The 26,651-nt window shown below is 41.8% G+C and overlaps 1 protein-coding gene across 10 annotated transcripts in view; it reads left to right on the plus strand.

Annotated features, from left to right (window-relative positions):
* LOC102537036 (rab5 GDP/GTP exchange factor) overlaps positions 1-19,373 on the plus strand; it is a 94,786-nt gene extending 75,413 nt beyond the window's left edge. For 7 of the 10 annotated variants that reach the window (XM_072943046.1, XM_072943048.1, XM_072943050.1 and 4 more), the window contains 6 exons: positions 8,750-8,926; positions 11,615-11,900; positions 13,280-13,430; positions 14,315-14,498; positions 15,965-16,108; positions 16,670-19,373. In XM_072943046.1, coding sequence (XP_072799147.1) covers positions 8,750-8,926; positions 11,615-11,900; positions 13,280-13,430; positions 14,315-14,498; positions 15,965-16,108; positions 16,670-16,690 — 963 coding nt within the window. In that variant the 3' untranslated portion in view covers positions 16,691-19,373. Of the gene's footprint in view, positions 1-864; positions 884-7,396; positions 7,416-8,749; positions 8,927-11,614; positions 11,901-13,279; positions 13,431-14,314; positions 14,499-15,964; positions 16,109-16,669 lie in introns of those variants that run through there. The other 3 variants (XM_072943059.1, XM_072943058.1, XM_072943049.1) reach the window with 3 other exon arrangements.
* The last annotated feature ends 7,278 nt before the right edge of the window (positions 19,374-26,651 follow it).

The following is a 26,651-nucleotide window of genomic DNA, read 5'->3' on the forward strand; positions in this document are numbered from 1 at the left end:
TTTACAACCCCCGGCCTTAAAGCCCTTTGAGTATCTCACACATCACAGGATATTTGAGAAATGCTACTTTAATTTTTACTTTCAAAATGGGCCTCTCTCCCACATCAAGGGGAGTTCCTGCCTTTCCCTCTTAGCACAAGACCAGTGTGTTTCCGGCGGTGGGCAGGGAAACGAACTTGCCTCTTGCATCCTCCCCTCTCAGTCTCCGCCGGTGTTCTTCCACCACTTCCATGACTCCTAGTCGCGTGAGAACTCTGAAAAGGGCATGACTTTATAGCAGAGCTTTAAGGAATTCCCATTTAGCCTCAGCTCGAAAATCCAGTTTTATAAGATGAATGATGCTTTTGTTGTTCGTGTGAAGTGAACTTTTTGATCTGGGTCACAAATAGTGGTTTAGTGTATCTTAAAGTAAGGTTGGAACTATTTAGGAAATACCATCTGGAAATGCGGAATCCCTGTCCTGTCCAAAGATTCTAGTTTTCTACTTGGACAAGTCACCGTGTGGTATAAAAGAAGGTGGGCTCTGGGGAGAGGGAGCGAGACGCTGGAAGGACTCATGTATCTGGCATGATGAATGTTAATTTCCTTTCTAATAAGATATAATCAAGTTGCAAAATTACACATTTCTGCCTTGGTCCCTTGGGAGGCCTTCCTCTTTTACCAGCTCCTTTCTCTGCTTACAGATGTGTTGTTTCCTCATGTCTCTTGGCCGCACTGTCTCTCCTCCCTCTCATTTGAACCAGTGGTGTTTACGTCACCTCACTTTCCTCCTCCCTGTTATTACCTCCTTACTGTCAGATTTCTCCCCTGCCAGAGTACAGTTTCAGAGGTCACCAATGATCTTACCAGGTGGAGGATTATGAGTGCGCAAGCTTGAGTTCACGTGAGTACTTTCTAAAGCACGGAAAGGCTCAGAGAGCCTGTCTTTTCTTAACTCTTAGTGCTTGGTCATGTCTCAGCAATATTTGGCAATACCTTGTCCTTCTTCTCCCCTGCCTTGCTCCTCACCCTCCTGGGCACCCCTTTGGCTCGTGGCTCCCCTGTGCCCTCTCAGTCGTGGCCCTAATGGAGGAGCTCATGCTTGTCTGGAGACCTCTGCACTGCCCCAGGAGCATGCAGTACCCAGTAGTCCGGAGGAGTCTGGTCAGAATGTTCTTTCTCATTTTACTTTTGGTTTCTCAGAGATTCCTCTAAGTACAAATCACCACAAGTTAAGCTTTGGCTTTCTTTAGCACCAGGATGTGTTAGAAGACTCTCCTGTTTACTATTTTATTTTTCTAGGTGGGTTTAAGATATCACTCTTAAGTTCTTTTCCCCCCATTATTAATGAAAAGAATGATTGGAATTAAGATTTAATGAAGTTTTATTTTGACCACAAGACCAGCAGGATCAGTGGAAGATTATTTATAAATTTTATTGTTAGAAATTTATTACAGAGGAAATATGTATGCATGATGGAAATGTTTAAAAAAAAAACCAGAAAAACAAGGAAGACATATGTAATCTCACCAGCTAGAGAGAACCACCACGGTTTACATTTGAGGATATGTATTGTCTTTTTTCCCCATATGGATGCTTGTGTATGTATACACGCTCTCATCCTTAAATGGGAAATAGCCTCATTTTATGTATTTTAGATCCTGTGTTTTTAATGGCTACATAGTTTTCCTACTGGGGGTATATTACACTTTTTTTCCCTGCTGTTGTTGGATATCTAGTTTTCCATTTTTTATTGTTTAAACACTCCTGAGATTACTATCTTCATAGTTAAGTCTTTGCTTTCAGCAGTGGGTGTTTTCTCAGAATTACAGAGGTAAAGTGTGCTAGGTTTTAATGCTGTTAGTATGATGACCACGTTGGTCTCTAGAAGGTTTATAACAGCCTCTCCCTCCCCTTTTTAGGATCTACTAACTTGTGGGTTGCTTGAGGTAACTCAGGGATAATCTTAATATCACCTTTTGCTCACTTAAGTTGCAACCTGGTGTTTCGTGTTGTTATTGAACTAGTCTCAGAGCTCTAGGTGCTGAGTTGATGGGCTGTAATCATGTGCTCTCACACACTTGTGAAGTTGTCTTTTGGCTGTTTGTGTACCTTAAATCCCTATACTTTCCAGAGAGGCAACTTCACAGCCCCGGTCGTTTCATCAGTATCACGGTGGGCGTCTGATTGGAGCTGGGGTGGATATAGGGGAGGGGGGTCAGACAGTGTGCTTTCTCTATATCCACCTTTCTTCTCCCCATAGAGCTTAACTGATTTTTTAATTAAAAGTGACATTTACTGTTGAGAAGTTTACAGAAATTTTCTTGTAAGTTCTTTGCAGGGGAAATAAATTTGCTTAGCTCTTATTAATTTCATATTTTGAAAATACTTGTGAATAGTGGAAAGGAATTTTAAGTTTATGAAATATTTGGACTTTTAATAATTTTATTCAAAAACCAAAAATGCTTTTGCTTTTTAAGTGAATACAGTTGGCCTCCTCAGAATGTTCTCTAACTAAATTGGCTTATGTTGACGTTGCTTGCTAATTTGTGGGGATTTAGGTTGAGATATACAGATGTTTACATTCTAGTGTGACATGGTTTTAATGACTGTTAGTTTTCTCTGAAAGTTAATTTAATTCAGATTTTTCTGTTTTTCTAGATGTTTCAAAATTGTAGTTCCAGGTGGTGAATAGTTCCTACTTATTTTATATACCATTCAGGTTTAGTTGTCTTTATTAATAAATGGAACTCTGATTTACTGTTGATATTTTTGTTTCTGAATCCTATTAATTATTTTATTTTCAATTGATATATAGTTGATTTACAATATTATATTTGTTTCAAGTATACAACATAGTGATTCGGCACTTTTATAGATTACACTTCATTTAAAGTTCTTACAAAACAATGACTGTATTCCCTGTGCTGTATATTACATCTTTGTAGCTTATTTATTTTATACATAGTAGCTTGTACTCTTAACCTTCTACCCCTATCTTGGGAGCATGTTTTCATATGCTTATTTGCCATCTGAAAAATCTTTGTTGAAATGTCTGTTAAGATCTTTGGCTAGTTTTTAAATTGTGTTGTTTTCTTACTATTGAGGTTTAATAGTGCTTTGTATGTTTTGGATAACAGTCCTTTATCAGATGTCTTTTGCAAATATTTTCTCCCAATCTGCGCTTGTCTTCTCTTTCTCTTAGGAGTGTCTTTTGTAGAGCAGAAATTCTTAATTTTAATGAAGTCCAGCTTATTAATTCCTTCTTTCATGGATGGTGCCTTTGGTGTCCTATCTAAAAAGAAATCACCAAATTCAAGGTCATCTAGGTTTTCTGCAGTGTTGTCTTCCAGGAGTTTTATAGTTTTACATTTACAGTCAGGTCTGTGATCCATTTTGAGTTTATTTTTGTTACGAGTGTGAGGTCTGTGTCTAGATTCGTGCTTTTCATGTGTGCATGTCCTATTGTTCCAGCACTGTTTGTTGAAAGACTTGTCTTTGCTTCATTGTATTGACTTTGCTGCTTTGTCAAAGATCAGCTGACTACATTTATGTTGATCTATTTCTGGGTTCTCTGTTCTGTTTCATTGATCTATTTGTCTGTTCTTTTGCCAAAACCACACTGCCTTGATTACTTTATCTTTGTAGTAAGCCCTGAATCAAGTAGAGTCAGTTCTCCAACTTTGTTCTTCAGTATTATCTATGGTGGTTCTTTTACCTCTCCATATAAACTTTAGAATAAGTTTGTCAATATCCATGAAATAACCTGCTGGGATTTTGATTGGGTTTGTGTTTAATCTGAGGGTCAAATTAGGAGAAACTGACATCTTGGCATATCGAATCTTTCTATCTATGAACGTGAAATATCTCTCTATTTATTTAGTTCTTTGATTTTGTTCTTGAGAGTTTTTTAGTTTTCCTCATACAGATCTTATACGTATTTGTTGGATTTATACCTAAGTGTTTATTTTGGGAGAGTGCTAATATAAATGATACTATGTTTTTAATTTCAAACTCAGCTTGTTCCTTCCTGGTATATAGGAAAGCAGTTGGCTTTTGTTTATTGTATGTTAGCCTTGTATCGTGCAGTCTTGCTGTAATCACTTTCTAGGTTATTTTTTAGTTTGTGTTTTAAGTCTGGATTCGCTTGATTCATTCATTTAATAAGCTTACGTTTTTAAATCACCTATTTTGTGCCTAGATATTGATAATGAAGAGACAGTAAGATGTTGTAGCTGTGCTTGAGAGGCATGGTAAGATGTATACACAGGCAGCTGTGGTAGGGTATTTCATTCTGTGTAAGAAATTTGCAGAATACAGTGGGCGCATAAAAGTGAAAGTGGCCACTTCTCCCTGAGGGGCTGATGGGGGTGGGAAAAGTTTCATACATTAGGTAACCCCTGAGCCGAGTCTTAAAAGAGGGAAGTTGAAATAGTGGAATGTGGTTCATGATGGTCAGGAGGACCAGTGGACTCAAAAGCCTGAAGCTGTAATATTACCTAATATGTTCTGGGAGTTGCAAGCAATTAGTCAAACCATGGAGCAGTAGACAAGGCCTAGTTTATGGTAGGTTGCCATTATAAGGCACTTGGACTTTATCCCTTGGTCATTTGAAGCTCTGAGATAATCCAGCAGTAACATAATTAGATTTACATTTGGAAGAGTCACTCTGACAGCACAGGGAGGGTGGATCACTTGACTGATAGAAGGAAGATCCAGTTGAGACTCTTAGCAGTAGTTGCAAAAGAAGATGATGAGGGCCTGCGCTAAGGGGAGTAGCAGAGGAGTGAGGAAAGGAAGAGCCAGAAGTAAGAGATGTTAAAGAAGTAGAGTCTTTAGCACATAGTAGTTGCTTGGATATGAAGTATAAGGCAGAAGTAGTCTGGGGTGTTTTCAGAGTTCTAGATTGAGATGGGGAATACAGGAGGAAGAGTCAGATTGTGCAGGAGAGGAGATCAGCTCAGTTTTGGAACATGTTGCAGAATATCTAAGTGTGGGCATATGTAGTGGGCACTTGGATGTAAAGGTCTTAGGGCTGTAGAGCCATGTGGAGGGCTGATTCAATGATCAGTCTCTGTCATCTTAACAAGAAGATGGGGCAGAGTGAGTAGACCTGAGGTATATTTTGGAAAGAAACTCGACAAGATTTGCTGATGGATTAGATTGGTGGTAGTGTTGAGGGAAAGTAGTACAGCTAAAGAAGGAATGTGTTGAGGGAATTTTATATTCTGAAATGCTCCCATTAAAGAAGAATAAACAATCTGAGATAGGATCCCAACTGAAGAAGTTAGAAGAAGCAAACTGAGTTGACCCAAGGAAAACAGATGGAGAAAAATAATTTTTAAAAATATGTAGAAATTACTGAGAAAGAAATTAGATAGAATCTATAAAACCAAATACTGGTTCTTTGAAAACACGAATATAATACAGCTCTGATAAGACTGATTAAAAGGAGAGAGGAGAAGACAAACACAAAAACATTTGTAATGAGAAAGAACAGGGCTACAAGTAAAAATTGAATAAATCACAGAATACTGTGCCAGAAATTTTAAAAACCAATAATGAAATGGGCAATTTCCTAGAATAATTTATCTTATCAAAATTGACCCAATAGAAATAGAAAACATAGTCTTACTTTTAAAACATAAGTAAATAGCTAAAACAACCTACCAAAATACAAAACCAAACAAAAATGTGAGGAGTCCAGGTGGTTTTCAGGTCAAGGTCTGTCAGGCTTCCCAGAAGTAAAAGCAAATGTCTTATACACATTGTTCTAGAAAACAGATGAACATATTCGATTAATCTTACGATACTAGAATGACTTAGTTATACTACTAGTCAAGGAGTATATACAGTCAAGGAGAGTGTAATAATGGCCTATAACTTTTTTTTATCTCACTTATGAATGGATGTGGAAATTCAGAATAAAGTTGAGCAAATGTAAGTCAGCAATATAGTTTTTTTAAAGTCATAATTGTATTGTTAATCCAGTGAATGCAAATATGAGTCAGCATGTAAAAAAAAATCAGTTAACATAGTCCATGTTAACAGATTAAAGGAGAAAAATCAGTTGTTCTGAGGTTGCAGATAAAGCGTTCATTAAAATGTAACACTGGTTTATACTGAAATTCTCTTTGTAAACTTGAGAAATAGAAGCGTACTTAACCTGGTGAGGAATTTCTTTGAGAAACCTTTAACATATACCATATTTAATAGTGAAGTGTTAGAAGCATTTCCTTTAAAGCCAGGAGTGAGTCTAGGATTCCTACGGTTGCCACTTCTATTCATCATTTCACCAGAGGTTCCAGTCAAAGTAGTAAGAAAAAGAAAAAAAAAATGAAATAAGGGTTGTAAAGAAGCACTGTTGCTTGCAACGTGACTTTCAAGAGAAACTACAAACAAGCTAATTATAATTTAAAAGATTTTAGCAAAGTATCTGGAATTAAGATCAATATACAAAAGTCTGTTGCTGTTGTATGAACTAGTAACAATGGAAATGTCATTTTAAGAAGATACTATCAATTATAGTTGCATAAATTAGCATGTCTTTGACTCTATCCAATAAGATGCACAAGAGAAAATTTTAAAAAATTACTGAAAAAGAAAGGTGGACCCAAATAAATGATTACTGCTAAAGGGTTTGGAGTTTCTTAGGAGATGATGAAAAAGTTTGAAAATTGATTATAGTGTGATGGTTGCCCAATTCTGTGGATTGAATTGCATGCTTTAAATGGGTGAATTGTATGGTATGTGAATTATGTATTAGTAAAACTGTTTAAAAAAAGTAAGAATCTTTTGTATAGCAAAAGGTACCATAAAAAAAGATGCCATATTAAAGAAAATCCACAGACTTGGAGTAGGTATATATAACTTTAAAAAGATTAGAAAAGGCTCAGTGTCTAGAATATCAAAAGAACTTTTAAACACTAATAAGACACAAACATCCTACTGGTAAATGGCCAACGATTCACCTAGGAAGAACCTAAATGGCTGATAAAGAAGTGAAGCGATGGTCTGTTTCAGGGAGATGTAATTTAAGATAATGATGAGATACAGTTTCACACCGCTCTTATTGGTCCAGATCAACAAGATTACTGTAGAGTAGCAAGTGTTGGCATGAAATTTGGGAGACAGAGCGAGCTCTTTCCTTGCAGCGGGTAGTGTAAACTGGCACAACTTCCTTGGAGAGCGATCTGACATTACAAAGTCAAGTTGCAGATGGTGACTACTCGGTGGCTGCGTTGTGTTAGAACCACTCTCGTGCCAGCTGTGGTGCCCTTTGTGAATGAAGCGGTGGGAGGAACCCAGCGAGGCTCCTCAGCCTGAGGTAGCTGTGATACAGTGGCAGCCTGCAGAGCAGTTAAATCTGATGGCCTGGGTCACCCAAGATGGACCTCAGGAACAGAATGCTGAGTTGAAGACTCTTGTGAAAACAGGCAAGTTCACAGCCTGGCTTATTGCAAGTGGTGGTTTATTTGTTCTTAGGGGCGGTTGATGCATCTTTTTCTCTCTGAAGTTTAAAAGCTGGCATCAGTTTTTTTTTTAATTGCTTATTTTTTTAGTGTTATCGTCTGACTGTATCTGTAAGAGCTCATTATGTGCCAGGTACTGGTCTAGGGGCCAGGGTCTGGGGCTGTAGCAGTGAACAAGACTGGCAGTATCTCTGCTCTCATGGAGCTCACAAATGAGGGGTGACAGACTGTAAACAAACAGAAATTTAACTGCACTCTTGACTGGAACCAAACTGTGAAGGAAGTAAAGCAGGGTGCTGGGAGACCAGGGGCTGAGGGTGGTCAGGGGAGGCCTCTCTGAGGAGCTGACTACTGAGCAGAGAACTGTATTTTAAGAAGAGCAAGCATGTGGAAATTTGGGGGGGGGAAAGCAGTTCAGGCAGAGGTAAAAGCCTTCAGGTCAGACATGTTCATAAATTCCAAGAAGAATAAAATATTTAAAAGTAAATTTAGCAAAAGAAGTGCAAACACACACTTTGAAAACTACAAAATATTTCTTGAAATAAATTTAAAAAACATAAATAAATGGAAAGGCATCCCAGGTTCATGGACTGGAAGACAGTAATTTTAAAATGGCCATACACCCCAGACTGATCTGTGGGTTCAGTGTAATCGCTGTCGGTGTCCCAGCTGACTTCCTTGCAGGAACTGACAAGCTAATCCTGAAAAGTAACAAGGCCATTGTGGCCAGAGCCCAGTGAGTGAGGAGGGAATGTTGGTAGAGATGTAGTTATTGAGCTTGGCGAGCCTTGATAAGAGTCTCACCCCGGGTCCAATAGGAAGCCTAAGGAGGGCTGTAAGCCGGAGGATGATAAAATTCAGTAGGTACTGAGTGCCCTCTCTGCCAGGTGCTGGGATGGGCATGAGTATGGTGGTGAACAGGACAGAATGTTGAAGAAATAGAATTCAGCTCTTTGGTGGTAGGAAATGAGAGCATTTTCTATTTTTGTACATGTATTTGTGTCATATTGCTGACCTACTTAAACATTTTCTTAAGTAATAGGGAAGTAACAAATATTCATTGACGAATAATTAGAAAATTCAAAAGGAAAGAATGTCTGTTTTTCAGGATCTTACCACTTGGAAATAATGACAGTTAACATTTAGTGTTTTCTCCTTCTGGTCTTTGAAATGGTTTTATGGTCACTCAGTTCTCAGGTTCAATAATGAGTGACCTCGTCATCCTCCAATATCATTAAAGAGAGTCAGCTTTTCTTTTGGCAAGCCAGTCTGTGAGTCTTCTGATTAATCCCTTTCAGGTGGAGCTGGTCAGAATAATGTTCAGCATCAACCCCCTGGAGAACCTGAAGCTGTACATCAGCAGCCGGCCTCCCCTGGTGGTCTTCATGATCAGTGTGAGCGCCATGGCAATAGCTTTCCTGACCTTGGGCTATTTCTTCAAAATCAAGGAGATCAAGTCACCAGAAATGGCAGAGGTATAGTATATCCTAAGTGCTCCTCTCCAGCCTCCTCAAACTCAGACTCAGGAGTTTACAGAGTGGGAAAACATCTTTTGGCCCTCCACGCGCCTTTCTTTGGTGACTTTTATCCCGGTGACAGAGTAGTATTTTTTTCAGAATTATTTGTCTTCCATCTTGCTGTGACCCACTTGTTAGGAAATAACCTAGTCAGATAGTTATTGATTTAAATAATGCTATCAGTTTCAGTTAGACTGTTTCAGCAATGAAATGTATTTTGGAAAGTGTATTTGTAAAATGTTTGTGTCAAGAAGATTGAGAACTAACTTCTTTGCTATCCATATTAAATTAGCTAATTATAATTTTTTAAACCTGTAAACATTTGTTACTTTAAAGCCACACATCATCATGGAGTTTGATCAGCCATACTGATAGATTTTTCCTTGGATAAGAAAGGGTTCTAAAGAAATTAGAAAGCAAGATCTTATCTCCAAATGTATTTGTCTTTTTCTTATCAAGAAAAACTTCAGTTATATACAAAGTTATAATAAAGACTTAAGATTATTTTTGCGGGGGCGGGGGAGTTGGAGGTAATTAGGTTTATTTATTTGTTTTTAATGGAGGTACTGGGGATTGAACCCAGGGCCTCGTGCATGCTGAGTATGTGTTCTACCACTTAAGCTATACCCTCCCTCCCCTTTAAAAAAGACTTTAAAAGATACGTGTTTTTGCATATCAGAAAACAATACAAAGTTAATAATCTTATTTAACAGAGGTGAATGAATACCTATGAATAAATTTATTTTATGTGTTAGAAATTATGCTGAATTAATGGTATGGTGAATTTACTGGTGGTTAAGTTTCTTTTAGAACAGATTCATTCCCGTCTTAGTAGATTCCTTGAGTGCCTTCTTTTATACTTTTTCTTCTTGGGTGTGCTTGTTGGTGCGAGTGGGAATGGGGGTAGGGGTAGGGATTGCATTATTGTTGCGTTGTGTGTCCCTTGTGATGGAGAAGAGAGTTCTGCTCAGTGTCATGGGGCTTGTGGCTTTCTCTTGTGCCTTGTGGCATTCTGGATCATAGGTGATTCTGGCAAGAGGGACCCCCTTCCCACATGAACTTTCTAACACAAAGTAACAAGTTTTAGTTATTTCTCCCATGAAACCCTTCCGAAGAGTTTCTTACCAAGAAACCGACAGGCTGGCTTCATTCTCCTTCTTTTGGGACCCTGCCTGAATCTTTAAAGATTGTGCAAACAGGCTGTACCTACATTAGGGCTGGAAATGAAATTGTAGTCACAACCAAAATTCTGCAGCATTCTGGTATTGCTTTCCTGCAGAGCTCAAGTCTACATTGAACACTTGGCCAAGGCCAATGGTTAAGATGTAGCCTGAATATTTAGCCCTTAATCAAAACTTTGGCTTTGGCCAACTGTTGAAAGTGGATTGAGCTGTGCAGGAGAGCAGAGCTGCAGGCTGCTGCAGAGCTTTGATTATGATTAATTTAGTGATTTTCAAATGAGGATCCTAGGTATATGGGAAAAGTTTGGGTCTGTGAATCAGAAAACTTAATTCTAAGTTTGCCTTCACCTCAGCTGAAATTGGAGAGTCCTTAATTTGCTCTGCATCTCCAATTCCTCATGTGTGGAATACGAAGGGGTGAGACTAGAATGTTTACTTTCAGCCCTAATGTTTGTGAATGGTCTGCTGAGTTTTTAGGTGTTAGGGAGAGTGTAATTTGATACACCTGGTTGTCATCTTAATAAATACCAAATACATATAAATTAAGGCTATAAAGTTAGACTTGACTGCTTGGGGATGCTCAGACGGCATTTTTTAATCAATGTTAGAGATATTAAAAGAGTAACTTGGGTCTGTCTTCACATCTGGCAACTTTTTGTAGATACTGTTGGGAGAAAGCAGCTGTATGTAACGACCTAGGTTGAAGTGTTGTTGCTATTTTACCCTGAGCTCATCTTTGGGTTTCTGCTAAAATTAAAACAGACCCTGGTGGGTATTTCACTATGTTGGTATCAGTTTAAAACTGCTTATGATTTAAACCATCAATACAGATATTAAGAGCAGCCTGAAAACATCTCTTTGTCTCCCTTTTGAAATAGTTCCTGTTCTAAAGTGGCATCCAAAATCCGTGACAAGAGGGAAAACGTACATGAGTGCTGGTATTTACTGCAGTTTCACATTCTCCAGAGAGAAAGCAAGGTGTATAAAACTGACCCTTTGAGAAATTATTTTAAGGCAGCCTTAATTTTAAAAAATTAACTAATTGTAACTGCTAAATGAGTTTGGATTAATGCTTCTGATGTTTCACTACTTTTGTTCAAGCTTTCAAATTTAATCTGAGGCTAGATCATTTTCTATAAGTATAACACTTTTTTTAACGTATTTTTGTGAGTAAGTTGGTTTAATCTTACAGTTTACTTAATATCTCATGCCAGTGAAGAGTTCAGCATTAGCTATGAATGTGAGAGTGGCTTGGGAAACCACACTGTTATGCCAGTGCAAGAGGCTGACGGCTATAGTGTCATCGTTACTTAATTTATTTATTTAGTATCATTGTTATTTTAAATGATTGACTCAGAGGTGTAGTTTCCTGTCATGTGATGCCCACGGAGAGTCATGACATGTCGTCTCAGTGGCGGCACTTTCGGACGGCTCACACTTGTTTCTCTCTTTTGTTTTACCGAAGGATTGGAATACTTTTCTGCTGCGGTTTAATGATTTGGACTTGTGTGTATCAGAGAATGAAACATTAAAGCATCTCACCAATGACACCACAGCTCCGGAGAGCACAATGACCAGCGGCCAGGCCAGAACATCCACCCAGTCCCCTCAGTCCTTGGACGACTCAGGCCCGGTTAACATCTCAGTTGCAATCACCCTGACCCTGGACCCACTCAGACCCTTTGGAGGGTACTCTCGAAATGTCACCCATCTGTACTCGACTATCTTAGGACATCAGATTGGACTCTCAGGTATGTGAGTGTTAGCCAGTTTCCTTTCAGACTTTCTCAGGCAACAGCTACTACAAGATGGAATATTAGAGTAAATGTTTCTACTCATCAGGCTGTTTTTTATTTTTTGCAAGTGTCTTCCCTTTTGTTGAGTTTGAACTAAATGAAGTCAAGTAGGAACTATTTCTGTTACATCTTAATAAAGCGCTTGGTATGCAGTAGGCTCGTGATAAAAGCCTGTAAGACTGGGAGCCTGGGAAGAAACTATAAGGCCCATTTATGGCCTTAGTATTTAAAAACACAGAATTTTTATTCTGGTTTATCATGTTGGAATTTTTAATACATACAACAAATATTGCTATTAGTCTTAAAATTTTTTTGAATTCCCACCATTAGTTCAGCACTGGGCTAAGTATTGAGAACTAGAAAAAGACAGATCTGGTCTCTTCCCTTTGGAATTTTGAGATTATGAGAGACAAGCATAATGTAAGCTAGTATTTATGGAGCACTTACAGTGGTTCATGGCACAAAGGAAATGCTATATAAGTACTTGTTAAATTATATTAAAAATAAACACCTATTTGACATTGAGCACTGCCTTTTGACTAGTAAATAACCCATGACAGACTGTAAATGATTCAGGAGACGACTGAGAAAGTAGTGGAAACTGGAATAATCAGGAAAGGCTTTATGCTAGAGGCCTGGGCCTTGGAAGAATGATCTTTGGTTCTTTGGTCACCAAGAGCCTTTTAAAGTCCTTAAAGGAACCTGGGTATGCCTGTCAGCCTCATATTGGCTGTTTCAGATGAAATATTCCCGTGTAAGAAGGAAGGGCGACGTCTGGGTTTTTCATGTAGTGAGTGGACCTTCTGCTGTGGTGTTAGAATATCTTGGTGGTCACTTAAGCCTCATCACTCAGTAGTCCCATGACCTTTCTTAAGTCTGTTTGACCCTTTGATCCTCTGTCTGCTCGTCTGTAAAAGGGTAACAGTAATACTTCTTTGGTTATGTTCATGGGATAGTGGTACATTTCAAGTGAAGTAATACATATAAAAGCAGTTTGAAAATGGTAAGAGTTCTGTACAGATGCTAAGACGAGGGTGATAACTTACCCAGCCTGCAGCCTTCCATCTCAGGCCTGGCTGGACCCTTGCTTGGCATGTCCCGGCTTTGGCTGAAAGTGGCCCCTCTCCGTTTGCCATGTTGTGGCTCTGCCACAAAGTCCGGCTTGGAGCTGCTGCTGTTCCTGGAATCCCACAGAGGCAGGTGTCTTACTTCGTTGGGCTGATTGGTGGTTGATTCTTGGGTGGGTTTGATTTCAGGACTCATTCAGATCCCAGAGAATAATACATGTATGAACTCTCGTTTCATTTACCCCGAGACTGATTTCTCTTTCACAGGCAGGGAAGCCCACGAGGAGATGAACGTTACTTTTACCCTGCCTTCAGCTTGGAGCTCGGACGACTGTGCCCTTCACGGGCACTGTGAGCAGGTGGTGTTCACAGCCTGCATGACCCTCACAGCCAACCCAGGGGTCTTCCCCGTCACCGTGTAAGTGGCTTTCTGAACCTGGTGGGTGCGTGTGAGCAGCTGCATTTACCATGAGTAGCACTCGGATGCTTTGGAGCAGATTCTCAGGGTGGCCTGTGTTGTGTTACTTTGTAGAGTCGTCATTCCCGGGACCTGTCTCTAGGATATTCTAAAGGGAGAACTCTGCATATAAATATCAGAGGGTTAGTGTGTTGACTGGTTGTAAAAATACACCGTGGTTGTTGTGTGTTTGAGGCCGCCGAATTTGAACCTTATTTGCCATGAAACAGTTACTATTTCTGAAACTTCTGCTTCCTAGCTTTTGAGCAGCTGTCGGTGTTATTGATTAGCCTGTGGCTTTTCTTACCTCTCCCTTCTCTGTAAAGGAGATGCTGATCTGTAAATACATGAATATACAAGATATAGCCTATTTAAAAGAGTTCTATGGTGAATCCTTTTAAAATAATTGTCCTGGGATTTATCTAGGATGAGATCAGGTAAGTTAAACATGATTTGCTGTTGGTTGTAGTGTGCAATGGAGAAGTTTGTATGTTAAACTTCCAGTTGTGACCAGGAGTTCAGATAATCTGAGAAAATGGTCTGAAAAGGAGCAAGTCCTTCTCTGGCCGCATCCTATGGGAGAGGACTGTGAGTCGAATTCTGAAAACTAACACCCAGGCTCCTAAGAGTCAGATGCCTATTTCTTATTCTGTTATGTGTTTATTAAATTGAGAAGAAAAAAAATCACTGAACAAAATTATGTTTATCTCAAAAAACCGTGTGTATCTCCTGTTCCTCCTTTCCACACATGTGGCTCTGCTCAGTGCTCTGCCAGTGCCTGTGGAGGGGACGCAGTAAATGTCTCGGGCCACTGAGCACGTGTCTTGCCCCCTCTCCTCCTGCAGACAGCCACCGCACTGTGTTCCCGACACCTACAGCAACGCCACGCTCTGGTACAAGATCTTCACAACTGCCAGAGATGCCAACACAAAATATGCGCAAGACTACAATCCTTTCTGGTGTTACAAGGGGGCCATTGGAAAAGTCTATCACGCTCTAAACCCGAAGCTTACAGTTATTGTTCCAGACGTAAGTGAGAAAAATCGTGTGTGTGTGTGTGTGTGTGTGTGTGTGTGTGTGTGAACTGTTAGAGCAGGCCCTGTTTAGCTCCTCAGGTTAGCTTAGCCCCTGCCTTGCTAGGTGTCCAGCTGCGTTGGGAGACCAGGTGGAAAGTGGAGACTTTGAAAAACACGCCACCCATCTGGTTAAGAAAACTCTGCTTCTGTTCGTTTTCTGCTTTGTGCACCAGCAGTTGTCTCCTGAGCGCTGCCGCTTGCCTAAGCCGTAGGGGCTGCTCGAGAGGCCGCTTCAGCTTACTCCTCCCGCGGCTCTCCCTGAAGGTGACTTGCTTGGTTTCAATATGAGCAGTGAACAGTTCGGTATGTAGAAAAGCAGAGGTAAAGGTCGATATTTAGAAAAGGAGAGGTAAATAGGAGATGACTCTGGCTAGATACTGATGGCTGGATGGGATTTCACTTCACAAGGAGGAAAGCGGCGGAAGGTGCTGCACCCTGGACGAGTGCGGGATTTGCTGGCTTCACTTGCCGTTCAGACGGGAGCTCACTTTTAACAGACTGCACTGAGTTTTTGTAAATGCCCTTTTCTTCTGTTCATATATGCTAGGTGGATTTCTTTTCTGTTTGCCAGGTCCTTTTTCCTTTTCTTATGTCTCATTTTTATCAAGCTGTGGAAGTTGGTATCCTGGGGGCCTGCAGGACCGAGCAGTGGAGATCAGGTTGGATGGTGGCTGGTGGGTAGGGGCCAGGTTCCAGAAGGCCCCCTGTGCCTCACTGAAGCACACAGACGTTCTCCTCGGAGGAGGCAGTCGCTTTCTGCGTTGGGGCTGCAGGGAGTTTGTCAAGCAGTGTGTTAGGAAGACTGGTCTGCCCACGTGCGTATAAAGTGGGACACAGCCTGAGGCCTAGGGACGTGAGAAGGAGCAGGCTTGGCTGGGATCTCAGCAGCTGGCAGGGCTTGGTGGGAGATCAGAGAGGCGTGAGTCAGGGATGACCTCCGTGTTGCCAGCTAGGGGCCTGTTAATGTGGGAAAAGGTTGAAGGAAGGAAGCTGCTTCTGGGGAGGGAAGAGCTGAGGCCTTCCCAGTGGGTGAGCAGCACAGAGCTTGGCCCACAGGCACGGGCTTTCGGCTTTGTAACCGGAGGGCTGCTGAGGGGGAGGATGTTAAGAGAAGAGTAGGGGTTAAAATCTTGGTCCCTGGGGCGTTCTCAGGGCCAGGGGATCTGGGCGGTGTTGGGGGGACAGGAGCCAGGGCAGAGGACCGACCGCTTTAGGAAGGTGGGTGATGTGGGGAACACTGTGCCTTCATTTAATGAGATCCAGCTTGAATAGTTTAGGAGACAGAAGGAGAACCTCCTGTTCCAGTGTGAGAATTACAGCTGAAGCAAGTCTGGAGTGTGTGAACCTGGTTTCCAGCAACCCAGCTTTAAAATCTCTCAGTAACTCAGTGCAGGTGTTTCTGGTTTATTCTCTGTTTAGGATGACCGTTCATTAATAAACTTGCACCTCATGCACACCAGTTACTTCCTCTTCGTGATGGTGATAACAATGTTCTGCTATGCGGTTATCAAAGGCAGACCCAGCAAACTGCGTCAGAGCAATCCGGAGTTTTGTCCTGAGAAGGTGAGCAGTGGGCGGGGGCTGGCCCAGCATTCCCCCGGGACCTCTGCCTACGGAAAGCCCCACCTAGTCAAGGCCCCCCTAGTCATGTCCCCTTTGTTGCGGGTGGCACCTTTCCTCCAGTGAGATTGGTCCTTGTCTTTTTCTCAGTAGTCTCCCCTCAGCCTCAATTATGGTGTTGCATTTTCATGCACCCAAGCCTTAGCTGGGAAGTTGTGCCGACTGTGGAAAGTGCTCTCAGATCCCCACCAGAGAGCAGCTGACCTGGAGGGTCCCTCTTGTCACCTCAAGAGGTCAGCTCATAGAATGCCAATCAAACTTCGTATCTCAGCATGGTGGTTCCACTAATCGGCTGCTGCTTGCAGGAGACTTTAGATTTCTGTTTGTCCCCTCCTGGATGAGTTTTCCTTTCTTAGGGATGTAATGATACCCCTGCCTGCTACATGCAGGTGGTGCAGCTCCCTGGGCAGAGGCTGGGTGGGGAGCAGAGCCCAGTAAGAGAGCTGGTGGGGCCGGTTCCCCGGGCTTTGCTGTGTGACTGGGTTGCCTCTGGCTCTCCTCCAGGTGGCTTTGGCTGATGCCTAAATCCCACGACTGCCGTTTCCTGAGACCGAGAGAACCATAATCATTGCCTGCTGAACCCAGCCTGGGCCTGGACACTCTGTGAATACATTATCTTGCAACGTTGGGTTATTCCAGCCAAAGACATTTCAAGTGCCTGTAACTGATTTGTATATATTTATAAAAATCTATTCAGAAATTGGTCCATTGATGCACGTGCTTCGCACTGGGTGCAGCCGGAACCCGCAGCCTCACCTGTGGACTTGGCCGGATGAGTCTGGTAGCACCTGGGAGGATTTGTGGTCTTGCTGTCGGAGCGGGCTGTGCTGGCTTTGCCCAGGTCCCAGGGGTGTTTCATTGCCAATGGGGTTGAGGTTTGCTTTGGTTCTTGTTTCAGCCCGACACGTACAGATGTTCGGAACAGTCTGCACCTTTGATATGATACTGCATTTCCAAAGCCACCAATCCATTTTGTGGATTTTGTGTGTCTGTGGCTTAATAATCATAGTAACAACAACAATGCCCTTTTCTCCGTTTTGCTTGCAAGGAAACATACCTATCTTCCTAAGTTGGTTTTTTTTTTTTCCTTTGAAGAAAAAATAGTCTCATTTTACTACTACTCTAGTTAGGACAGACTTGTGCTTTTATCTTGAGTAAAAAGTTATATATTTAAAAGTCACCTACATGGTAAAGATCTAAGTTTCATTTTGTACAGGAACAGTGAGGAACTTGGTCTTGTTTGAGTTGAGTTGGCACAGAATGTTCTGCTGTCTTTTTCTTCTTTGTTTTCCCTTCCCTCCATGATAAAAATTAAAACAGATTCCTCATCCAAAAGGGCTTAAAAATGAGTTAACAGATGGCTCTAGAGTAGAGTGAAAATTAGCTGCTCTGTTTTCAGGTGGCAGCATGGGAAGCAAGAAAGATGATTTGGTCTAATCTTTGTGGAAGGGTTTCTTGTTTTCTTTGAAGAGGGAGTGGCTTTTCTTTCCTTTTTTTTTTTGTGGCATTCATTTTTTATGCAGTTGTCATATTCTTAGAAGACAATGGCAACTAGTAGATCAGTGTAACATTAAGAAAATGATGCCTGTGAAATCGGAAGGAAAGCAATTCTGATTTGCCATTTATCAGGAACACCAAAAGCGTTTCTTTCTTAGAACATGTTGATGATCTAATTCCTTTATCCCTTTTTCCTTCCAAGCCATCTTCATTTTAAAACAATTGTGCATCTTTTCCAGTCCTTTCTTGTTACTTGTATTCTTACCATTTTTCTTTAGTAGCTTTTTGCCTTAATAACTCACCATCATTAACGATTTCTGTGTTCTCCCAAGCAGTGTTATGGCAGAAGGGCAATTAAAATCTTGAGCATGACTGTCAGCACTTCTTCCCCTTAACTCCAGGTCTGTGGTCTGTTATAAATTAGAACCAGTCCTGCAGTCTAAAATATACTGGCCTAGAACATCTTCTCCCAGGCATTCTTGACTGGAAAATAATTGAGGGCTTTTCCTGAAGATTATTAAAATAATCATCATAGTAACTTGATATGTTAATATTCCTTTTTTTCCTTTTAGTACATTTCAAGCACAGTAATCATACTTGTCTATCAAGTTTTTTTATGATAGGAGTTGCTTACATGATGCATGGCTAACCTGTTTTCTCTTTAGCGACTCTGAGACACTTTTGAGATAAGATTGAGAAAGAGCTGTTTGGCTTGGCCTTGAGAAACATCAGTATCACTAAGACCAACAACGGATTTTAGATTAAGCTGCTACTGAATTAATAAAATCCAATGAAGTAGAGTTACAGGAATAGATTTATAACTGATAGAGTAATAGAAAAGAAAGACAGGCGAAAAAAGTCAGTTTCACTGGTTTCTTCAACCCAACTTGTTGCTAACGTTAATCACCCTTGTTTTAATTACAGGGATGGAAATGTGTAGCCAGGGGAGGAGGGACACTGTTAGGCATGAGGAAAGAAGGTGCCAAAAATGCCTGGACAGTATGACTTGTCATGAGGCCAGGACACACACTGAAATCCAGCATTCTCCCTAGCAGGTAACTCTCAAAGGTCTCATGGAAACCCCGAGTCCGTAGGTGTGCGGAGGAAGGCTGGTCAGGAGTGGAGGCCGTGGGGCTTGGGTGAAAAGTCTGGTAACTGAGGAGACTTCCGCTGGAGCGCAGACGTTCAGGGAGCCTGTTCCTACCTGGGCACTTACCGGCAGGCCTGGTCCTCCGCTGTCTCTGCCCGGGGGCCTCCGGTTTACAAGAGCGTCACAGACAGGGCCTGTCTGCCACTCGGGGGCGACCCGCGCAGGAGCACCGGCTCGTCCTCAGGCATCTTGGACTGGCGTCCAGTAAGGGTCAGCAACTTACTATTCCAATGGTTGTTTCAGATCATATTGATCTCTTTCCTTTTTCCTTTCGTCCTTTCACTGTATGACTTGAATCAGTTTTGATTCTATTTGTAAGTTTTTCTCGTCATTAGGAACCTGCCGTTTCTGTTGCATTTTCTTGGGCAGTGTGTAGGGATTCGGCATCCTGGGTTTCCAGCCCTCCTGCGGGCGCTGCGGGGTCACGAGGGCCGGAGGGTCCATCTCACTTAGCGCTGCATGACGGTCGGGAGCTGTCTGTCACGGCACTCACCCCCAGATTGGTTTTCTGTGTTTGAAATATGTGCATATGTGCTTTACAGAATAAAACTTCTGAATTTAGTTGCAGTGTCTTGGTTTCCTCCTGTGTGTTGGGTGTTTTCTAAGGGAAGCATATCCACAATAAGTAACTGAGGGTGTTTTGCAGGCTGTTCTTTCCAAGTGTTCCCTGTCGTCAGGAGGAGAGTGGGCCTCACCCAGCATGTGGCTCTCCTCCCCAAGGGCACAGAACCTCTTACAGTGTATTGGACCCCAAGGACTCACAGACCTGACCCAACCCTTCCCCAGAAGGACTGAATAACACAAACCAGTAGGAGCATTTGACTAGGGATGGGGGTTTAAAGACACGTGTTTCAGTCACAGAAACCCTCCGGGTGCACTCGGCCTGTGTCCCCAGAGGCTGGCTCTGACGTCTCCCGTGACAGTTCCCGCGTGGGCTTGGCTTCCTGGGGCAGGAAATGCACCCTCAGCAGTTATTTGTCGTTACTTATAAAGGGCAGTCATGTTCACGCAAGTGAATTCTTCCCTTTCCCAGCGGCAGGGGCTTTGTGCACCTTCCCTCGCTCCCTCCCCAGCAGGTGCAGGCAGCCGGCTCAGTCTCTGGGATGCTCTGGGACCGGCACCTTAACGGGCTGTGCTTCTGCCTCCTCCCCTTCTTCCTGCCTTCTCCCTCTCCGGCGGGTCGAGCATTCTCCTCAGCACCCTCTGCGCCATTCGCGCCCCCTCTGTGTCCTTGGAGATTGGTGTGTGGTGTTTCCTCTCCATCTTGGCGCAGAAGCCCTTGGAGAGTAAGAGCTCACGTCTCCCTTCTCTCCCCCTGTGTAAAATCAGACACAGACCAAGTCCTTAAGTCAGCATAGAGACAGTGCCACATAATTATGTCGCTGTCCTGCTGGGTGTGCTGGGCCTTGAAGTTCCTCAGCCTCACAGACAGTCTTCGTGGGATCCAGGAGAAGCGGAGTGAATGCACGGACCAGAGGTGCGCTGTGGGGTCTAGTCAAGCTCGACATGAACTTGTCTGCCTTCCTGAACAAACTTCTCTACCATCTGAGGGAGCCTGTCTCTTTTTCCTTGTACGACCCAGACTCCTTATACCATGCTGCTTGCTGATTATGGATTAACTAGAGTGGTTTGACCATTGCAAGAGCAGAGGGCAAGTAAACAGTGCCTTGTTCAAGGGGAAAACGGTCGAGTTTTCCTTTTGATATCATTCACCCTCTTTATTCCAAATTCTTACTCACTCAGTAACAAGCTTTTCTGGGGTTCCTCTTAAATGCCGTCATGGTTCTGGGAGCTAGACATCCAGCAGTGTGTAGACAGAATGCTTGCCCTCTTGGTACTTCCTTCTAGTCGGGGGGTTGGTCCATAAACACAGAAGCACATTTATAATCTAACAACAGATACTGATGAGATGAAGAGGGTTACCGGGATAGAGGATGGTGGCTGGGATACCTCATTTGGTGGTGGGGGAGCTGGTCACAGAAGGCATCTTGGAAGAGGTGTGATTTGAAGGTGGACACCAAAGGGGAAGTTCTGGACCAGGGCACTCCACGCAGAGGGCAGGGCTGGGGTTCTAGTGCACCTGGGCTGTACCCCAGGGGCCTCGGCTTATTATTGGGGTGGAGAATGGGAGTCCTACAGAGATTTGTCTTCCCACCTGAGAACAGGATTCCTCCAGGCTGTTGCCAGAGCGGCCCCACAGGGGTGGCAGGCCAGAGGCTGTGCAGGGAGATGCCACAACCACCGTCTGGTCCACGATAGGAGATTAAGATGGTGGAGTAGGAGGACGAAAGCTCACCTACCCCCTTAGACACGTCAAAAATACATCTACAGGTGGAGCACTTCTCCCGGAAAACAAACTGGAGACTGGCAGCAAGACAGACACAGCCAGGAAAAGCCTGGCTGAAAATGTCCTGGACCTGAAGAAGGAAACAGATCGAGGTACAGGAAGGACAGAGCACAGCGCCACCAAGTGGCCTTTCTACCAGGTTTGCGCTTCTGAGAGCATTTACAGCTACATCCTAGAGAGGAGTTTCAGTAGAACAAGCGTCCCAAGGGACTTGGCCTTTTTTTTTTTTTTTCCCCAATTTTTTTTTTTTTGCGGGGGAGGGTAATTAGGTTTATTTATTCACTTAGTTTTTTTTTTAAATGAAAGAACCGGGGCTTGAACCCAGGACTTTTGTGCATGCTAAGCACACACTACCACTGAGCCACACCCTCCCCTCTCAGACATGGCCTTTTATGAGCTAGTCTTGGAGGTCACTCCTGCCATTCTCCATTGACTGCAGCTGTCACAGACCTGCCCACCTCTCCCTGGGAGGAGTGCCGGAGAATGTGGGGCCATGTTCTAAGACTACCACACTTGTTTTTCTGTCTCCTTTCTGAGGGCAGGGCCTCTCAGTTTTTTCCACCGTATCCCTTGTTGGCACACAAACATTTGCTGATGAATGCTGTACAATGATCATGTTGAGAAAGTGTCATTTAATTCCTAGTTTTAAAATGTTCTTAAGAAAACTCCAATGGCGGGAGCATCTTCTCAAGTGTCTCTGGTGGACCATATGGCCCAGCCACCTCACCTTTTTCTGAATTCATTAACTGTACTCAGAGCCTGTCTCCTCACAGCCCCTGCTGTTTCCACCTTTACCACTTCCCAGCACTGTGGTCGTGCTGGGACCTGTAAGCTGTTTAAGACGCCCTCGGACTTGACAAGGAGCAGGTATAATGTATGCGTTCCCAGGACCAAGCGGCACGTGCGGGGCTGCAGTGTGCAGTGGGTGAGGGGCCTTTGGGTTGGCAATGCCTCTGTCTTTTCCCGATGGTGCCGCCCCTTCATCCCAAATGCTGGAGCATGACGTCCTGGGACCCATAGGTTAACAGCTCAGAGGCCCTCTGGGCTGAAAATGTCTCCTACCATGATGGTCCACCTTGATTCTTACTGCATCCTGGTCCCTTTGGCCAAGACCCTGAGCTGCTCCATGTACCCTGGCACCTTGCTCTGAGCAGAACAAGAATTTGCCATTTGGTGGTAGCCAGGCCTTGGTGGACGACCACACGTTACTTCACTTCAGGAGTGGCTCTCTGCCATTGTGTGCTGTCTTGTTTGGATGGCAAATCCAAGTCACTGTCCTTCTGCTACAGAAACTAGGGCATTTTCCTCAGTAGATAATGCCAAATGGTTTTCTAAGGTGGTTTTATCAATCTACATTCCCACCAGCAGTGTATCAGAGTTCCCCTTGCTCCACATTCTCTCCAGCATTTAGAATTGTGTTTTTATATTTTAGCCACCCTGGCAGTTGTGTTTATTGGCCATTTGAGTATTCCTTGTTTTGAAAAGAGTCTGTTTTAATATTTCGCCCTTTTTAAAATTAGGTTGTTTGTATTTATCTCATTTTTTAAAATATCTATTTGGGATACAAGTCATTTTTTTCAGGTAATATATTGCAAATATCTTCTGCTTTGTGACTTGCATTTTCAATCTCTTCATGGTGTAGTTTGAAAAGCACTAAGGTTGTTTTCGTTATCTTGGACATTGCAAACAATGTTGCAGTGAATGTAGAGGCGCATATGTCTTTTCAAATTAGTGTTTTCGAGTTCTTGAGATAAATACAAGTGGGACAGCTAGGTCATATGGTGATTCTATTACTAATTTGTTGATGAGTCTCCATGCTGTTTTCCATAGTGGCCACACCATATTACAAGGGGGTCCTTGTGCACTGCTGGTAGTCCCACCAGCACTGTATGAGGGTTCCTTTTTATCCACATCCTCACCGACACTTATTTCTTGCCTTTTTGATAATAGCCATTCTAACAGTCAGGTGGTATCTCCTTGTGTTTTTGATTTGCATTTCCTTAATTAGTGATGTTGAACATCTCATGTGCCTCTTGGCCATCCATATCTTCTTTGGGAAAATATCTATTTAGCTCCTTTACCCATTTTAAAATCAGATTTTTGTTCTGGTTGAGTTGTATGAGTACTTATTATCTTTTGGATATTAACCCCTTATCAAATACATGATTTGCAAATATCTTCTCCCATTTGGTAGGTTTTCTTTTCATTTTATTGATGGCTTCCTTTGCTGTGCAGAAGCTTTTCTAGAAAGATTTTGCTAAGACCAAAGTCAAAGAGGGTACTGCCTCTGTTTTCTTCTAGGAGTTTTATGGATTCATGTCTTACACTCGAGTCTTTGACCCATTTTGAGTTGATTTTTGTGTATGAGAGTGGTCTACTCTCCAGTGTCCAGTTTTCCCAATATCATTTATTGAAGAAATTATCCTTTCTTCATTGTATGTTTTTTGCTCATTTGTCATAAATTGTTCATATGTGGTTGGGTTTATTTCTGGGCTCTCTATTATGTTCCGTTGATCTATATATCTGGTTTTCTGCCATGATATTGGCAGAAAACCATGGCATGGTTTTGATTATTACGGCTTTGTAAGATAGTTTGAAATCAGGGAGTGTAATACCTCCAGCTTTTTTTTTTTGTTGTTGTTTGTTTTTGTTTCAGGACTGCTTTAGCTATTCAGGGTCTTTTTGTGGTTCCATATACATTTTGTAATTTTCTGTTCTATTTGTGTGAAAAATGTCCTTGGGCTTTTGATAGGAAATGCACTGGAAATAGAGCAGACCATCTGGAAGAGAGAATTAGTGAGCTCAAAGATTGAAGTCTTGAAATGATGTAAGTAGAAGAGGAAAGGGAAATAATATATTTTAAAATGAAGAAATTCTACAAGAGCTATCCGACTCTTTTAGGAAACACAACATCAGCGTAATGGGTATTCCAGGAGAAGAGAGAAGGGAGCAGAGAGTTTATTTAAAGAAATATTAGCTAAAAATATGAAAACGAATATATGTGTGTATTTGCATGACTGGGATATTGTGCTGTACACTAGAGATAGATACTGTAATTGACTGTACTTCAGTAAAAATACACTTTAAAAATTAAAAAAAAAATTATAGCTGGGAACTTCCCAAACTTGGGGAAGAAACTCGATATACAAGTTCATGAAGCTAAGAGAATATCCAATTACTTCAATGCAAAAGGCCTTTTCCAAGGCACATTACAATTGTCAAAAGCCAATGACAAAGAATTTTCAAGGTAGCCAGGGAAAAAAAAGGATGATAACCTACAAAGGAACCCTTATTAGGCTATTAGCAGATTTCTCAGCAGAAACTATAGGCCAGGAGGGAGTGGAATGACATTCTTAAAATACTGAAAGATGAAAACTGTCACCCAAGAACACTCCATCCAGCAAATTTACCATTCAGATGTGGAGGAGAAATAGACTTTCCCAGACAAACAAATGCTGGGAGGATTCATCAATCCTAGACCTGTCTTATAAGAAATGTTGAAAGGAACTCTTCTACCAGAAACAAAAAGGCAAAAGTACACAGAATGTTGAGTAAGGTGATAAACAGAATCAGAAAATTGCAACTCTTTATCAGAGTTGATTTTCAAACACCTAATTGTAGCATAAAGGTTAAAGGGGGGGAGAGAAAAATAACTGTAGCTACTTCGGTTTGGTAACAGATGAACAAACTCACATGAAGAGGGATAACTTGAGACAAGAAAAACACAAAAGGGAAGGAGGAAAGGAAGGAACCCATATAGGTAAATAAAGATAAAACGCTACCAGCAGAAAAAGAACTATTTTATCTATGAGACATTTTATAAAAATCCCATGGTAACCACAAAATAGAAATCAGAGCAGAGACACAACACATAAAAAAAGAAGAAACTGAGAAAACATCATTAAAAGCCACCAAACCAAAGTGGGAGAGAGAAACTCAAGGAAAAAGGAACAGTGAATATATGGAGCAACAAGAAAAGATAAAATGGCAGTGCTAAGTTCTCATCTATCAAGGATAACCCTAAGTATAGATGGATTGAATTCACCAACCGAAAGACACAGAGTAGCTGGATGAATTAAAAAAAAAAGATGCAGCTAAATGCTGCAGCTCAGGAGACGCACCAGCTCTAAAGATAAACAGGGTAAAAATGAAGGGATGGAAGAGGATACTCCAAGGAAATGGAAGCCCAAAGAAAGCAGCTGTAGTCATACTCATAGACTTCAAGCCAAAAAAAGTAATAAGCCTTTTATATACATCAACATTAAACAATAAAAGAGGACAATTCATCAAGAAGACATAACTGTAATATATATGCATCTCACACAGGGACACCAAAACATACAAAAAAGTAATTAATAGCCCTAAAGAGAGAAATTAACTGTAACACAGTAATAGTAGGAGACTTTAACACCCCACTTACATTGATGAATAGGTCATCCAGACAAAAAGTCAACAAGGAAATAGTTTCCTTAAATGAAACATTAGAACGGATGGGTTAAACAGATTTGTACCAAACATTCACTCTAAATGCAGGCAAATACATATTCTTTTGAAATGCGTATGGAACTTTCTCAAGGATAGACCCTATGTTGGGACAGAATACCTATGTTCAAGCTTAAACGTAAGTTTAAGAAGATGGAAAAGATGTTCCATATGACTTCAAATCCCAATGGTATGAAACTGCAAGAAGAAAAGGTGGAAAAACTACAAGTTCTGATGGTCCCCACTGCTCTGGAAGACAACTGTCTTTCTTAGAGGGGCCCCCAAAGTAAGTTTCATGAATATTTCAAGTTAAATCCTCCGTATTTGGAGAAGCTCCATCTAGCTGCTTTTGTTTGATCTCGAAACGTAGATGATCCTCTTTACATAGTTGTGTCATTAACTGTTTTTTACTCAAAAGCAGAATCCCAGCTGCAATGATGACAAGCCCTTTTAAAAATATGATTTCTATACTATTATGAAACCTTAATTATGGCAGCATGTGCAACACAATGACTGAACTCCCGACAATCATCGTGTCTCTGAGAAAATCAGGCAGTTATCATTCAATCCTCACAATTATCTTTATACAAATTTCATTAAGAAAGGATATCTTTACTATTTCTCTTTGTCATGCCAATATATGTCCAAAAACCTTTCTATAATCTGTGAAGTTTTAACTTTAAATCCACAAGCTTTTTTACCTTGATTACATGCAAGATTCCTAGCCTGGTTCCTTTCTATCTCTGCACAACTGTAATAAATAAATAAGCTTGTGGCCCCCTTAGAAGAGCATGTCAACTATGGTTGTCCGCCACGGGAAGAGTGCCACTCGCATATCTCTGGGAATTCAAGTGGATCACCAGACAAAAATCTACTGAGATGCGAGTGGTACTGAGTGCAGGGCGTCTCCTCTCTGCAGTAAAAGTGACTGCTTTCTTCAGTTCACAACTCAGTTATCTCCCTTCTCTGCCAAATGAAAATATGTAAGAGTTTGGTGAAACTGATGGCTC

Source organism: Vicugna pacos, chromosome 18, assembly GCF_048564905.1.
Source record: "Vicugna pacos chromosome 18, VicPac4, whole genome shotgun sequence".
Lineage (NCBI taxonomy): Eukaryota > Metazoa > Chordata > Mammalia > Artiodactyla > Camelidae > Vicugna > Vicugna pacos.